Source organism: Cottoperca gobio, chromosome 10, assembly GCF_900634415.1.
Source record: "Cottoperca gobio chromosome 10, fCotGob3.1, whole genome shotgun sequence".
Lineage (NCBI taxonomy): Eukaryota > Metazoa > Chordata > Actinopteri > Perciformes > Bovichtidae > Cottoperca > Cottoperca gobio.
The window spans coordinates 12,187,609-12,204,084 of record NC_041364.1 but is presented as its reverse complement, the minus strand read 5'-3'; the positions used below and the strand labels follow the sequence as shown (position 1 = coordinate 12,204,084).

At 40.6% G+C, this 16,476-nt stretch overlaps 1 protein-coding gene across 2 annotated transcripts; it reads left to right on the top strand.

The window, feature by feature from the left end:
* Window positions 1–5,990: 5,990 nt before the first annotated feature.
* On the top strand, window positions 5,991–15,010 carry wfs1b (Wolfram syndrome 1b (wolframin)). Of its 2 annotated transcripts, XM_029442036.1 has the most exons (10): window positions 5,991–6,157; window positions 7,141–7,527; window positions 9,128–9,204; window positions 9,439–9,583; window positions 9,708–9,881; window positions 10,057–10,137; window positions 10,324–10,478; window positions 11,190–11,426; window positions 11,614–11,732; window positions 12,549–15,010. In XM_029442036.1, exons 2-10 carry the CDS (start codon window positions 7,143–7,145, stop codon window positions 14,098–14,100), a joined length of 2,925 nt encoding a protein of 974 aa, XP_029297896.1. In that variant the 5' UTR covers window positions 5,991–6,157; window positions 7,141–7,142; the 3' UTR covers window positions 14,101–15,010. The 2 variants fall into 2 exon arrangements, with proteins under 2 accessions (XP_029297896.1, XP_029297897.1); XM_029442037.1 differs by lacking the exon at window positions 5,991–6,157 and having other exon boundaries at window positions 7,391–7,527; window positions 9,111–9,204.
* Window positions 15,011–16,476: the final 1,466 nt, after the last annotated feature.

Genomic DNA, 16,476 nt, shown 5'->3' with positions numbered 1-16,476 from the left:
GCTAAAAGTGTGACATGCATAATCTTTATTTGTATTTCCTTTTTAGCTGCAAGTTTTATGTATTTATTCCCTTGTTAATATTTAACTGCCTATCATTTCGCTGTCATTACTTTATCTTATAAATGTTATGTTATTTTATAAATAGCTATTATGTTGAATATCTTAGCACTCTTGTATCTTGTATTGTGTTGTTTTGTACCGAATGCGTTTTTTACACTTTGATGATGATGAAGATTATCAATATATTTTATGATAGCCACTGTGCCTCTTGCCAGGCATGATTATATAAAGATTCAGTTCTTTATAAGGAAAGGTTATTAAAGGTTAATCATCATCTTTATACTGTCCGTGTCTTCTTCTATAACAAAGATGCATTGTAACTCAAAAGATTTAATTACAGGTATATTTATCTAGGACAATATGACTCGTCAAATCATAAAACTGGGTGAAAAAATCCGACAGTATGAAAGTGGAGAGAGGGTGACCCAGATTCTGCAGGATGCATTACTTACGCACAGCTGCTTGTGTCTGCCTCTCCACACTGCGCCTGCCTGTCTACCATTCACAAGCAGCACCACCACACACAACATCCCAGCTTTCTGTGGCTGCAGCATATGCAGCTCATTGCTGCAGGGCAACGAAGGCAAACAGTCAGGGTTGAGTTTCAATTTCCTACATCATGTCCTCTCCTGCAGTGGTCACTCACTCATCCAGAATTAGTGGCCATTTTTACAGGTTGTATAGGCTTGTGCTTTTAATATGTATGGAACATTTTTGAGTGTGGTAAAGAAGACACACCAAGGGGGCGAGTTTGGAGCATTAAACTGCACTCCATTCAGGTTTCTGCTGAGGCCAGCAAACAGACACCCAGATGGAGAGATAAAGTGAAAAAAAACATTGTGGTTGCAGACCCAGAGCGTGGAGGAGAGGGAGGGATGTGTGTCCTGTTTTGTTTGGTGAAGGATTGATTCAGAGAGCAAATGTGTGTCAGAGAGCGGTAATGAGTGTTTCTGTTAATGGTTTTGCCTGAGGGATTTTTACTGTTTTCCGCAGCATGGAATTTTGTGGGTTTGTTTTTGTTCGTACCGTTTTCTCCTTGAACAGGATATTTCAGAGGAAAAAGCACAAGGGAAACTTTATCGTATTTGACGTCACAATAACCTTGTGATTAGTGCTTGTGATATTTTATCCGCTGATAAAAGAACAACCCGAGGTGTTATTAGATTCAGGTGATAATATTGGTAATAGTTAAAGTGTAAAAGTAATGGTAGGTGTAAGTGAAAAGCATACTGAGCCTGTGATATGCTTATAAAAGAAAGGTTGTACTGACTAGGCTGAATGGTCCAGTTATACAAGCATCTTATTCACAGATTTCTCTTCAAGGAAAGAAAGAAACAGTCAGACTATTTCCATCTCGTCAGCCCAGTTATGAGTAACACAGTAATGTGAGGAGTCACTGTTTTTATTAACTTAACATAATCATCTTAGGTTTTCTGCATATCCATGAGAGCTGTCCATAATAAGCTTAACATATTCATGACTGCTCGCAGATAAAATGTATTAAAGCTTTGAGAGATGGCCTTTGGTATTCAGAGGGGACCAGAGGATCAAATGAGGAATATATCTAGCTAACCTTCCGTCTATACAGTATTATTTTAAGCACAAGCAAAAAATTAGACACGTTTGCATCCATTTCTGAAGCCAAGGACAAAACTGACCTATTTTCTACAATGTAACCCCAAGCCCCCAGTCTGCAGTGCTCTTGGTGACGTAAAACATACATATGAAGGTAATTAGGCTTCCTGTGTATGAGTCACAGCCGTTAGTCACACAAATATCTGAGCCTGATGTTCCATGGAGCATCCCCGACTTAATTCATGACACGAACCTAACAAAATGACAACCTTGTGTGTAAAGTGAAGTTTCTTTCATTTGTGAAAGTGTTTTAAACTTTTTCTCTGTTTCTGACCTTCTGTAGGTGTTTAATGGAAAAGCTGCTGTTAAATGTTACATTAAACAGTCCGGAAATTTGCTCTCCAAATACACTATTACTGCCAACACCCAGAATCATAATCACAATACAGCTTGTTTAATGTAGCTACAGGTTATACAGCTGTATTAGCATTACAGTGCTGCTCCAGTGGCCCCAAATGCAAATAAAGAATGCATAATCTTCTATTAGTCATAACCATACCACAACCATAAAGTCAACATAATGATATTGTAGACTGTGATTATGTGACACATGTTGCACATAAAACTTAAGGATTTCTATCCCTGCTGTGCCTGTTTGACATTAACTGAAAACATTGTTTTCCTTTGTTTTAAAATCTTATTGAAGTGCCACGACATCAATTTAGAACTTTAGTTTACTCGCTTGTGTTCAGTGTGAGTCAGTCTGCTGTCAAATGTATTGTGCGGCTCTGCAGTGAATTTATGAGGCAGGGAAATTAGACACTGTTGAGCTGCATAATGAGAGAGGTAATATCCAGCATTCCTGGAGCTTGAACCAAACTAGAGTCTAAAAGTCAGGATATCTTGGCCTCTGCTCCTGTAGTTTTGATCGTTAAAAAAAAACTTTATGTAAGTGCAATATTAAATTGCTGGAGAACCTGAGCACAGGCAGAGCTAAAGGGTTGTGACTAAAGGCCCTTATGCATACAATCATTCCTATTCCCCATCTTTTTATTTATTTATTTAATTTATTTTTCTCTGCTTCGTTTTTCCACACAGGCCTCAAAATAGCTACAGATCGATACATTGAGGGCTGGCAGCTGAAGAAGGGACACAAGCCACAGAAGGAGTTGAGTTTCCCCCACTTGAAGTGTGTAGGAAGTACCAATGATTTAAACATTTTATAAAAGTCTTTAATAACAGGCTCATATAAAAGATGGCTCATGTTGTAAGACGATTCGTCCGTGGCACCAACCTTACATGAGTCGCTGTTGGAGAATTTCCACAGAATGAAATCTGTAGCTGATTGTAAGACAACATGCTGTTCATTCTTATAATTGTTTCATAACATAAACAAGCTGTTATGATATTTACAAAGTACATAGTATGCAATTAACAGCTGGCTAACGTCCATCCTGCATTACATCACATTTCCCTGCAGAGAGAAACTTCAAAGGCCAGAGTAGCTCCGGGGCTGTGTTTGTGATGGAAATACTCGTCTTCACTGCAGTCAATGTCCGTTCTCACATAACCCTTCTGGTTGCTATGGTTACTGACCATACCTCCTCTCCTCCTCCTCCTCCTCCTCCTCAGGTCTTTCTTCCTGTGAGAGTCATCAGTGATGCCGGGGGAGACCGTGGGTGATGTCTGCACCACATACACAGGGACCTGTTACCTACAGAAGGAGACGAAGAGGTTGTTGAGTGAATTTTGGACTAATAGTCTGTATTCTGTTTTAATAAGAGCAATGAAGGCTTGTCAGATGTGAGGTTAGAAAAGATGGGGAAGTTTCCATCGCTTGAGCTCCAGAATAAATCATGACTACCTTAAGTGGATACAGAGAAACAAAACAAGCGCTGAAGTAAAAAGATCAGCTTGTTTCAATTTTCAAGTAACGACCACTACAGTAAAAACCGGCAAGTGTTGAAGTGCCCGAACAAAATCTACTTGGAGATTTACATAATCAAAAGGATTTTGACTCATAACAAGCTCATTATTACAAACATCTTGTCTGAGCTGCTTTGCCTAATTTAAATGTGAATTGCGTCTGAGTGCATGCCGTTTAAAAGACAGATTGCCTAAAATAGATTGAAGGTGTGCATGTGAAAGACCAAAACCAGTATAAGGTCATACTTATCCTCTCAACTGGATTGCGACAATCTACTAATCGAGGGCCATTTACATAACTGCTTCAATGCAGCTGCAGTTAGGCAATTACTGCCCCCATTTCCTTATTTTCCCACCATGTTGTATCTACTCTCATTCCCAGACTAGAACTCTAATCTCACTCCCCTGAGTTGCATATTTTCTTTGTAAGTCCTTTAATTGTCTGCTCTCCTTTGTTTTTTCCTCCATGACAGCCAAAGTCAGTCTTGGAGTCCCGCAAGGTTCTGTACTTGGACCGATTCTATTCACCTTATATATGCTTCCTTTGGGCAATATTATAAGGAACCACTCTATAAACTTTCATTGTTATGTGGATGATACCCAATTATATCTATAAATTAAACCAGACGAAACCAATCAATTGGTTAAACTTCAAGCATGCCTTAAGGACATAAAAACTTGGATGTCTAGCAACTTTTTGATGTTAAACAGACAAAACTGAATTTATTATACTTGGCCCTACACGCCTACGAAACACATTTTCTAATGACATAGAAGCTCTGGATGGCATTAATTTGGCCTCCAGCACCACCGTAAGGAATCTTGGCATTGATCAGGATCTGTCTTTTAACTCCCACATAAAACAAATCTCAAGGACTGCCTTCTTTCATCTACGTAACATTGCAAAAATAAGACACATCCTGTCTCAAAATGATGCAGAAAAACTAGTCCATGCATTTGTTACTTCAAAGCTGGATTACTGCAACTCATTGTTATCAGGTTGTCCCAAAAAGTTGCTTAAGACTCTTCAGTTGATCCAAAATGCAGCGGCACGTGTATTGACAAGAACTAGGAGACGGGATCATATTACTCCTGTATTAGCTGCTCTGCACTGGCTCCCGGTAAAATACAGAATAGAATTCAAAATCCTTCTCCTGACTTACAAAGCAATTAATGGTCAGGCTCCAGCATATCCTAAAGATCTCATAGTACCTTATAAACCAAATAAAGCATTGCGCTCCCAGACTGCAGGGTTACTTGTAGTTCCTAGAGTCTCTAAGAGTACAATGGGAGCCAGAGCCTTCAGCTATCAAGCTCCTCTCCAGTGGAACCAGCTTCCAGTTTGTGTTCGGGAGGCAGACACACTCTCCACATTTAAGAGTAGGCTAAATACTTTCCTTTTTGATAAAGCTTATAGTTAGGGCTGGCTCAGGTTTGCCCTGGATCAGCCCCTAGTTATGCTGCTATAGGCTAAGACTGCCGGGGGACACCTCCCTGCTCTCTTCCTTCTCTTCCTCTCTCCTCCCCTCCCGCTCTCTTCTTCTTCCTCTCTATCTATATGCATTTATGTAAATGTTAATGCACGTCTGTCTGTCCTGGGAGAGGGATCCCTCCTCAGTTGCTCTCCCTGAGGTTTCTTCCATGATGTAAAGTAATGTAAAATGATATATATATTTTTTATTTAACTTTAAAGTTAGTAAAATATAGTATTGAAATCATAGGTTCTTTTTTTATATACACATTTTTTTAATTTAACATGTCTGCACTGCCACCTTCTGGTAGAAAATAGTAATTACTTAATAAAACAAAGCAGATGTTAAAAAAAAAAACTCAAGCTCAATTATGGAAACATATTTAAATGTAAATCATTTAAACGGAATTGGTGTTATGATCAAATAAACTATCCCCGTTTTTTTAAGAGTGAAGAACATTAGCCTAAACGTTTTACATTCATAAATGTGAATTTACTAAATTAAAATCACACTTTCGTGTTTTCATGAAAGAGATTGAGGTATATATCGAAACAATGAATTCAGCAAAAACAAAAAATATTATTAAAACTGTGATCCTAATTACATTTTCTCACTTATTTTGTGTGTTTTTCTATATTAAATAACTACGTATCTGTTTAAATTCAATTATTAGTTATTAGTTTTATTAAATTATTAGTTATTCGTTTTATTGAATTATTAGTTATTATTTGTATCATTGTATTGTTAACTGATATAAAATAAAGTAATTAAATAAATTCTGCAATAATAAAATCTTCGACAGTCGATTGCTCTTGGCTGAGAGAAATTATATAAACTTCCTACCTAAACAGCCAATCAAATGACGTTTAAAAAAGCGAGTTCACAGTTTCGTCCAATCACAACACGCAGAATGTGAAGTGGGCGTGGACTTTAAGTGTAACAGCTGACAGAATTGTTTTGTACGTTGTGTGTGTTTTGAGTTTGACCACAGAGAGCCAGCGGGCAGGCTGATTTTTACAAAAGCGAAAGGGAATAATGACTTGGGACACTGAATAGCAAATAGATATTTCTCGAGGCCTTTTCACTTGGAGGATTTAAAACAAACTGGTGTGCTCGTGGTAAAGGTGAGCAGACATGTTAGCATTAGCAATAAAACCACTGGTTATTTTAGCTACCTGCCACATATATCAGCTGTATATATATATATATGTGTCAGCTATATGTCGGTTACATAAAGACTGCTGTATATACACTGCATTGGTGGAAAACGTTAAAACGGTAGTTGAATTAGAATTGGTGCATGCCCACACCACCGTTTAACTTAGTTTCATTGGAGCCTCTTCTTGCTGGCCAAGGGGGGGGGGTCCCCTAATATTCAACAGGACACATCACGTTTCCAGTTAGGGCTCTTCAAGGATGTCACCTTCTCAATATAGCTGCTCAGGGCTCACTTGATAATGTCTAAAATAGACTGCTGACCACATGGCAAAATGTTTTACACAGCTTCACCAAACTAAAGTCAAAGATAACATGGATAATGATATTACCGGTTATTACAGGAGTTGGGTTGTTTCCTCAGAACAGGTCAATACTTTCTATGTGGAGATAAGTCTGCAGGCCAATAACCAAACATTGCTCCGTCCTAATGACTTATCTGCTGTCAGTTGTTTGAGAGCCACAGGTGCCTGTTAGTACCATGTTTAAGCTGAAGCTGGAAGTTTATTATCCTAAGAGTAATACATGTTTCCATCAGAAAACATTGTAGCTTATGCTAACATAAACTACTCGACACGAAAAACATTCATAACATTTCCTAATCATATTCTTTTTTGTATGCAATTTTGTTACATCACAACAAGCATTGGTGTATCAATACAAGTGAGAGTGGAGGGGGCATTTTGAAATGAAGAGACCCTTCCTTCTCCTTCATACCCTCTTCCCATTTAACATGTGCTTCCTTACTTTGCTCCTACACACACACACACACACACACACACACACACACACACACACACTACCCTATCACTTAAATATGGCTGTTTTCAGATACTCTCGAACAGCACTGAGTTTTCTTTTTGTCTGATTTGTTGTCTGGTACGTTTTTCAGCCATGGAACCATCGCTGACCGGCAACCCAGCCACCCCAAAACCCAGCCCCTCATCTCCCTCCACCCTGAGGCCAGGCCTTTCCTCCTCCAGCTCACCTTCAACCACGACCGCACCAACCTCAGACGGATCTAAGCCTAAACTCACCATGCCAACACCTCACACTACACCCTCATCTTCTCCCTCCACCGCCTCCCCTCGGACTTCTCCTGGTCTTTCCTCCCGTTCTTCCTCCCTGTCCACACCGCCTGCCTCCCCTCTCCGCCAGCCCATCAGGAGCCCCTCTCAGGTGGGCAGATCTCAGCTTAATGCAGCCTCTCCAGGATATCCCCCGACCAGATCCACCGCTGCCGCCGTGGCTCCACAGCCTCCTCCCACAGCTGAACCAGGTGGGGATCAAACTCTGAGCTTTGACCTTTTACACTTTTAACAACAAAGTCTTTACTTCTCTGTCGCGCTTTCCTTGTCCACTAATCAGTGCAGCCAACACTCCCAGTTTACTGTGTGTACTGCAGTGTCTCCATGACAACCATAGACATTTACCGCCACATGTAAAGCAGCCTCTCCCACTCTGCTGACTTGAGGAAAAAAAAACCTGTCTCGCCCTTTCTTCTCAGACCATTTCATTCCCTAGTCATTCGTTCCTACCAACTAAATCCTGCATGGAAACTTCACATAGTAGCTGATGTGTTAACTGCACTGGGAATATCACATTTTGAAATTGTTGCATGGCTCTGCAGTGACGTCTAGATATGTAAATATGGAGTATTACTGGAAGATGTGAAATCTAACACCTCAGATATTTAATTTGGACTCGGTCCTGTCCCCTGAAATATACACACCATTCTAGCCATTTAGATAATCATAATGTACCAAATTAAAGTCAAAATAGGAGACATATTGCATGACTGTGTAAGCGTGTGCGTTACATCAGGGAAGCTAGCAGCTGCTGTTATTTTAGGGCTGTGGTGGAGGATCGGGCATATGAGCAAATGTTCCAGCAGCATTGACGGGTGTCTGATAGAAGTTAAATTGCATTTATTTTGCTACAAGAGACAGGCAGGCACAGGCAGGCCACCGTATCCGTATCACTTGCAGCCTGTGGGCGCTTTGAATCTTGGAACATGTTTCCACATTTGTTGCCACCTACATCTTTTTTGCTCATATACATGACACAACAAATGTGACACCATACTTTAAAGGAAGTAGACGCATTTGTCATGCATCCTCTAGCTCACGAGTGAGGCACTGGGATTTGAGATTAGCAGAACTCATTAGCCAAAAGAAGATAATAATTAAAGCAACAGGGCTCAGAGGGACATTCTCATCAGGACAGACACTGTTTCTGGAAAGATCTGACTAATGCTGACGTTTTGACACATCAAAATGGACTGTTTCCATATACAGAGTATTTTAAAAATAAATAAAACAGAAATTATACTTTAAATACAAGAAAACTTAAATTTTATAGTTGAAATCTCCGTTTTTCTCAAGCTATAGGCATTAAAATGAAATGGTTCTGTTTAAGGTAAAGCGTTTCCACATTCTTATATTTTTTGTCAATTGTAGACATGGACTTGAAGTGGAAACAGCTTGCGCAGCAGTTACAGTAACTTGGAAGCTCCGCTTTCACTGCACTGTGTTGTGATTGGACAGCTGGGTTAGGAAGATTTGTTTGTGTGTGTGTGTGCGTGTGTGTGTGTGTGTGTGTACATGCTTGGTGTGTCTTTTTTTGCTATACAAACACTTGTCTTGTTGAGAACATTTGCAACAGCGACCAATGACATCAAGTTGATATCATCTATCTGTCTGTCTATCTATCTATCTATCTGTCTGTCTGTCTATCTATCTACAGATGAGGTACTAAATTATTAACAGCCACATATTTTAATGCAATAATGCATAATGACACTGTTTTTTAAAACGTGTAGTATATTGTGTACTTATTGTTAAAGACCCATGAAATCTACAGAATGTTGTTTCTTTCAGAAGAGCCAGATGAGGAAGTCAGTCTTGAGGTTTTGGAGGAGAGAGCAAAGTCGGGAGATGCAAAAGCACAGACCAAGGTCAGTGACAAAGATCATATCGCAAATACTATTGACTTTAATGACCATATGGTGGCAGAACAGATCAGCTAAGTAATGATAAATTATATTTTGGAGTGACATATTGATGGGAAGGACAGGTCATGAGTGGACTAAGTCACAGTAATGTGTGTGTGTGTGTGTGTGTGTGTGTGTGTGTGTGTGTGTGTGTGTGTGTGTGTGTGTGTGTGTGTGTGTGTGTGTGTGTGTGTCCAGATGGGCCGCTACTTCCTGGCTGTGGCAGAAGAAAGAGATGAGGAGCTGAACAACTGCACAGCGGTCACGTGGCTAGTCCAGGCTGCTAAACAAGGACGCAAGGACGCCGTCAAACTGCTGCAGCAGTGCTTAGCATCCAGGAAAGGTACCAAAATATCCCACTGCATAGAAGCACCATTGGTTTGAAGATATGAGTCGGTTGGACTACTTGTCTTCCGCTGGTTGCTGAGCATGTCCATCATCGGTGTGCACATTTGTGGTTTTTCCAGGCATCACTCTGGAGAACTTTGAGGAGGTGAAGAAGTTGTGTACAGAGACACTCTTTGAGAGAGGAGTCAGGAAAGCAGCTCTGCTAATGTACTGGAAGTTGAACCCGGAGAGGAAGAAGTCGGTGGCTGTTTCTGAGATGTTAGAGAACGTTGAACACGTCCACACAGAGCCGGGTACGGGAGGAGATGTATTGTAATTTAACACACTGACATTGTACAGTTTGATGTTGCTTATTAAAACAATAGTAGTCGATGGTAGTATACATGCTGCAGAGGCAAAGACATACAGATTAGTTGCATGTTAAGGAGATTTCTTTACCCTCTTGAATTACCTCTCCCCCATTGACAGGCAAACCCGTGTCTCCGGGCCCACTAAACAGCTCTGCCAAGAAACAGAGGAGAGTCCTGGAGACGATGGTCAGCAGTGACGGTATGTGAGGTTTGAAACGACGCCAACTCGTTAAAGTGTTTACTGACACAATTGTCTTTGTGCAGTTTGTAATGTATCCATCTTGCCGAGGAGGATCCAAGAGGAGTAAATACATCATTGTTATTTATTCAAAGTAACTTTCAGATTTAAATGTGCTTGTAAGTTAACATGCGTATGTCTTCGTAGCCAGGTGCCATGTGGATCTTGATGACTTTGTTGAGATGACTAAGAAGTACGCTCAGGGTGTTACACCTTCACCCGTCATGGATGCAACAGGAGGTGACGATGATGATGATGATGTAGTAGTGAAGAATCCAGATGAACTGCCCTTACACCTAAAGGTAGGAAGCTCTCAGACCTTTTAAGGATGTGACTGGTGTCCATTAGACTCCATGCTCTCCTCCTTTTTCTTTTTTACGCTGCGTTTGTTTAAACTCACATTCTGCTCAAAAATGTGTTTTTGCTTATTGTGACTACGTGGTTTCTTTACTATCTTAAATGACAAAGACAAACATCAAATTCTCACATTGCAAATGACTGAAATTTTGGCATTTTGATGATGATAATAATAATAATAATAATAATTTCTTGATGTTGACAATAGTTTCTGATTGTTTTTGTTTCAGCTCTTTCCTCAAAATCTTTTGATGAATAACATTTAAACACTTCTAATATAAAATATCCAAAATGTAGTGAATATCAATGAATTTGATGTAACACAACATTGCGTTATTTTGATTGAATCAAAGCTTCAACACAGTTATAAAACAAAACATTATATCCCTAATAAAGTGTGGTGTGACCGTAAATGAAAACATAGCAGCATAACTTTTACTGTTCATTTGGTTTAGGCTCCTTTTAAAAATAAATAAATAAATAAATAAATGCTTAGAAATAATCTGTATTTTACAGTTTATTCCAGTTTTATTATCAAATTCCACGATTCGAAAGGACTTGAGCGCTCTAAACTCTCAAGGTCTTTGTAGAAGTAGTGATCAGATTGTGGGATGTTGTTGATGTCCTGATTCTACTCCCTTCTTGTGGTTCTCCAGCTGCTGAAGTTCCCTCTGTTCGCTTTGCTGGAGATCAAGGAGCACCTCATCGACTGGGCGTCACGGGCCGGCATGCAGTGGCTCAGCACTCTGATACCCACGCACCACGTCAACGCACTCATCTTCTTCTTTATTATCTCCAACCTCACCATCGAGTTCTTCATCTTCATCATCCCTCTGCTGATTTTCTACCTCTCATTGTTCTCCATGGTCATCTGCACGCTGCGGGTATTTCAGGTTAGTGATTGCTCCTATTAAAGATGTACACAGTTGTGGTGTTTTCTTATTGAACCTGCGTATCTGTAAATGGAAGCTTTTGTTTGTTTTACCAGAAGAATCTCTTTAGATTGGTGTACTAGATTATAGATGTACTTATTTTAGGAAGTAAAAGTAAACAGAAATGAATGACAATATTTTTCTACAGAATTCTAAAGCATGGGAAAACTTTCGGGCCCTGACCGACCTGCTGAGTCACTTTGAGCCCGGTCTGGATCTGGAGCAGGCTGAGACCAACTTTGGATGGACTCACTTGGAGCCTTATCTGTAAGAACATCACTATTTACATGAAATTATGTGGACAACATATTAAATCCATATTCATTCTTTTCCTAGCTATTGTTTTGTTTGCAAATGTAAAGTTTAGATTTGTTCAGTTTGTTGTTTTACTACTTTGACTCCAAACGTTCCTTTTCAGCCTTGTCTTGTAGATACAATCAGGCAGTTTCTGTTTCTGCTGAGATTGTTTTAAGAAGCGAACTGTACGTTTTTATTTAACTCCTTTTAACTTGACTATTAATACAACTAAGTAGAAAGTGTGTAAAGGGGAAGTATTATACTCCATAATCATAATAGTAGTAATAGTATAAATAATAAAATAAAAAAATCAGCATGTTACCGACCAATACCAAGTACCGATCGGATTCCAGTGCTGTATATTACGGACCCTGTATGGATGTGATATAATTGCCATCAAGGCCTGACTCAGGTTAAACCCTTTGTAAAACATGAACAAATACAGCTTGAAGAAATAAATCTAGGAAGAAATTAATAAATTGTTAAAGTGCAGCCACTGTTACAGAGCTGAGGATGTACCTGTGACACGTGGTGTAGCCTGTGACACGTGGTGTAGCCTGTGACACGTGGTGTAGCCTGTGTAGCGTAAATGTGCTGATACATGATATGATAACGTGGATCTGTGCATACGCTTGCATACTCGCCAATACCCAATCCTTTATTTGAGGCTGCATCAGATGCATTTCAAATCTGTATCGGAACTCTTCTAACAAATACAAATACTGTGCAAAATGAACTAAATGTGCTTCTGCAGCTAAATGAAAGCATCCTGTCCATGTGTTCCAGGTACTTCCTGCTCTCCGTGATCTTCGTGGTTTTCTCTTTCCCTGTTGCTGATAAATCCTGGATCCCCTGCTCAGAGTTGGCTGCTGTCGCTCTCTTCTTCACCTTCACCGCCTTCCTCAGCCTTCACGCCTCTGCTCAGCTCTTCGCTCGCAAAGCCCTCTTCACAGAGGTCCTCTCCGGAGCATGCTCCCTCACTCACTTCCTGCCAGACTCACTCCCATGGTTCCTCAGGGTCTTTGGGATGACGTTCGTCACTGTGCCTCTAGGGGACATAGTGGTGTTGAACCTGGGGCTGCCATGTCTGCTATATGGACACCTTTTCTATCTGCTATTCCGTATGGCCCAGATGAGAGGCTTCAAGGGCACCTACCTGTGCCTGGTGCCCTACCTGGTTTGCTTCACCTGGTGTGAGCTCAGCTTAGTGTTCCTTAATAACGCCACTGCAATAGGACTCATCCGCACCTGCGTTGGCTACTTCCTCTTCCTGTTCGCCCTTCCTATTCTCTCACTGGGCATGGCTGCGATGCTCATCATCCAGTTACTGCAGTGGTTTCTCGCCCTCGAGGTGACCAAGATGGTGGTCACCTTGACAATTTGCTTCGTGCCAGTAGTGTTGAGGCTTTGGACTCGCTTTAGCCTTAACCCCATTGTGGTTTTTCGGTCTTTATCGCGGAGCAGCGTCGTGAAGCTCATCCTGGTGTGGCTCAGTGCGGTGGTGCTCTTCTGCTGGATGTACGTCTACAGGTCTGAAGGCATGAAGGTGTATAACTCCACACTGACGTGGCCTGAGTACAGCAGCCTCTGCGGCCCTATGGCCTGGAAAGAGGCCAACATGGCCCAGACTCAGATCCTGTGCTCTCATCTCGAAGGACACCGCGTGACCTGGACTGGACGCTTCAAATACGTCCGTGTGACCGACATTGAGAATGGGCCGCAGTCAGTTGTCAACTTCCTGCCTGTAGTTGTGGGGAACTGGATGCGTTGCCTGTATGGCGACCCATATCCTTTGTGTGAGGAGGTGAAAAACGTCACCGCTGAGCCCCAGCCTCTGCCTGCCCCAGCTCCTCCTCCAGAAGATCCCCTCTGTAAACTTAAAAAACTGGCAAAGCACGAATGTCACATCAAGCGCTTTGATCGATACAAATTTGAAGTTACAATGGGCATGCCTCTGGAGAGGAAGACCAAGAATGGGACGATCATAGAGGACGAAGATGCGACTAAGGACATAGTTCTGCGGGCTAGTAATGAGTTCCAATCTATGCTTTTGTTCTTAAACACAGGAAGCCTGGTGGAGTTCAGCACCATTCTTGAGGGTCGTTTAGGCTCCAAATGGCCCGTGTTTGAACTGAAAGCAATTCACTGCATGTCGTGCAGCAATGCCCACCTGCCCAGTCGCAGGCAGTACAAGATTGAACATGACTGGAGGCGCACGGCTCAGAATGCCCTGCAGTTTGGTTTTGACTTCTTTTTCAACCCCTTCCTGACCGCTACGCTCGAGCAACACTTGGAAACAGAGACTGAGACAACGATTGCGACACAGGAGGGGGGGTAGAGATCTGGCAACAGCACCTCTGGGGGAAATAAAATGTATGATAATGATAATACATTGTTGAAGAACATTAATAATTGCTCAACACTCTTAACATGTAATCAGACATGTGTGGTATCAGTCCTGTTGTAAATCTGATCTTGAGCGAGTGTATGTTTGCATTCTTATAGCTTTTGAGCCAAAATATGTGAGAACACATAATATAATGAAATTAAATATATAACGGGGAGAATAAGTAATTTACTGCTTAAGACTTAAGTTAGAAAACAAAATCTAAACCTCGTCAGTTGTGAAAATCTTTGTTGTGAAAATTTAATTGGATGAAATATCCAATTAATTTTCTGTGAATTAAGTCATTTAGATTTCTGTTGTACAAAACACTACGTGTGTGCAACCGTTTTTATGTATGGATTATCAAAAATGTGTTGCCAAAATCATCAGTATTTACAGCTTCCTTGTTGAACTGTACTCTCATTGTTGTGTCTGTAGCGTACACGTTGTAGAAGAAAACATACATTTTTCTACACAACAGTTGTAATGCTGGTGATAACTTGTAAGGGTTTCCTTTGCTGTCAAGCTTTAACTATATTAGACCGTATATGTGCAGTATGTTATTGTATTGGGAAATTATTTTTAAGTGCCTTATAGGACATAGTCTCAATTCAAAAAATAATTTGGAAGAGAATAGACTGAGTCATGTCTTTAATCCTTTAGAACAACTCGGCTGCATCTGCGCTTGTATTTATTACAGAGCAGTTATCTCTGCCTTCTTCTTCTTCTCCTCCCTTGTTTGTCTTCATCTCTGCTGTGCAGAGATTTAATATGTAGAACATTTGCAATCCCTGAGTGATGTGTTTTAAGTTAGGAAGTCACTACTGTTTTCTTCACTGTGACCATAAACACAATGAAAACATTTGCTTGTTGTCGTTTTAATTCAACAATAACTGCAATATATTACATTTAAATACAAAAAAGAAGGTATGAAGCATGGTCTTAGTCCTGCTTTTTTTTTTTTTTCTGCTCATACCGTTTAAGATCACTGTTATTGCATTAGGACTTTTTTCCATGCAAGAGATTTTGACATGAACACAGTAGGAAAAGAATAGGTGGAAATAATAAATACTGATGGCTGCTTCAGGATCCTGGGTCCTGGTATAGCTCTCACCAAGAAGGTCACTTCCTGTGCAGCCTAAAGAAGGTGAACATCCCCCCCCACCCATTCTACAGAGGCAACGTCGAGAACATCTTGACAAACTATCACTGCTTCTGCAAAGTCAGACCGCAGGTCCCTGCAGAGAAGAGTGGAAACTGCTGAAAGGATCATAGGTGTCTCTTCCTGCCATAGCTGACATGACGTCTGCCCGGTCCTTCCGAATGGCTTCCAACATAGCAGCTGACTCCACACCATCTCATTGCACTGACTGACATCTGGAAGGAGGTTCCAGAGCATCCGGGCCAGGACCGCAAGACTATGCAACAGCTTCTTCTCCCAAGCCATCAGGATTTACAGAATCCTGCTCCTAATTCGGTCTTCTCTTTTAAACTTAAAGCTATTATTTATTACTATGATGATCCAGATGATGCCACTCTAGTTTATCTGGTTAATTTTATTCTCAATTCTTTTCTTTTTTTTCAAATCACTTCCTAAGTTTTCACTTTTTCTCCTAGAACTGCATCATCTACTTAAATTAGTCAAAACAAAAAGCTTTTAAGAAAATGGACTGTTTTTCATTGAAACCTCTGACTGAATATGTTTTTCTTTATGCAATGGTCTTAGTATTCATGTTATGTATCATGTATAGGCTAACTGTATGTGCTGATATTGTTTACCAGATTAATTTGTAAATATTCTTTTGGCATTTAAAAGAAAACTAAAAACGGACACATTTAGCAGCTAAGCTAACAGCTGGTGAACATAGTGGAGCATTTAGCAGCTACAGAGCCAGATATTTCCCTTAAGACTTGGTAGAGAACAAAAACAGAGCTGAAAAAGAGTGAATATTGGACGTACATTCATCAAGTAGCCAGAAACAGGACTACAAAAGAATGATACTTTTGCTCCGTGACTGCAGGAAAACAAGTCATTGCCAATATGTCAATGTTCAACTGTTCGGTTTCCGCTGCCCCCCCCCCAGCTGGGCAAGAAATCAATTACCGCAGGTCTAATTTGATTGATTGCACCTGTGCTTTTCCTGCTATGACAAGTCAAAAATATCTGCTGTGGAAAAGACTGATTGTCATTCATTTGGGAGCAACAAGAGTGCTCAAGATACTAGCATATTTCTGATAAAGATGTATTCAGAGAGCAATATGGCATGTAGAGTACACGATGGAAAGACTTTACACATGGAGTTAAAGAAGAAAATCATTAGTGATATC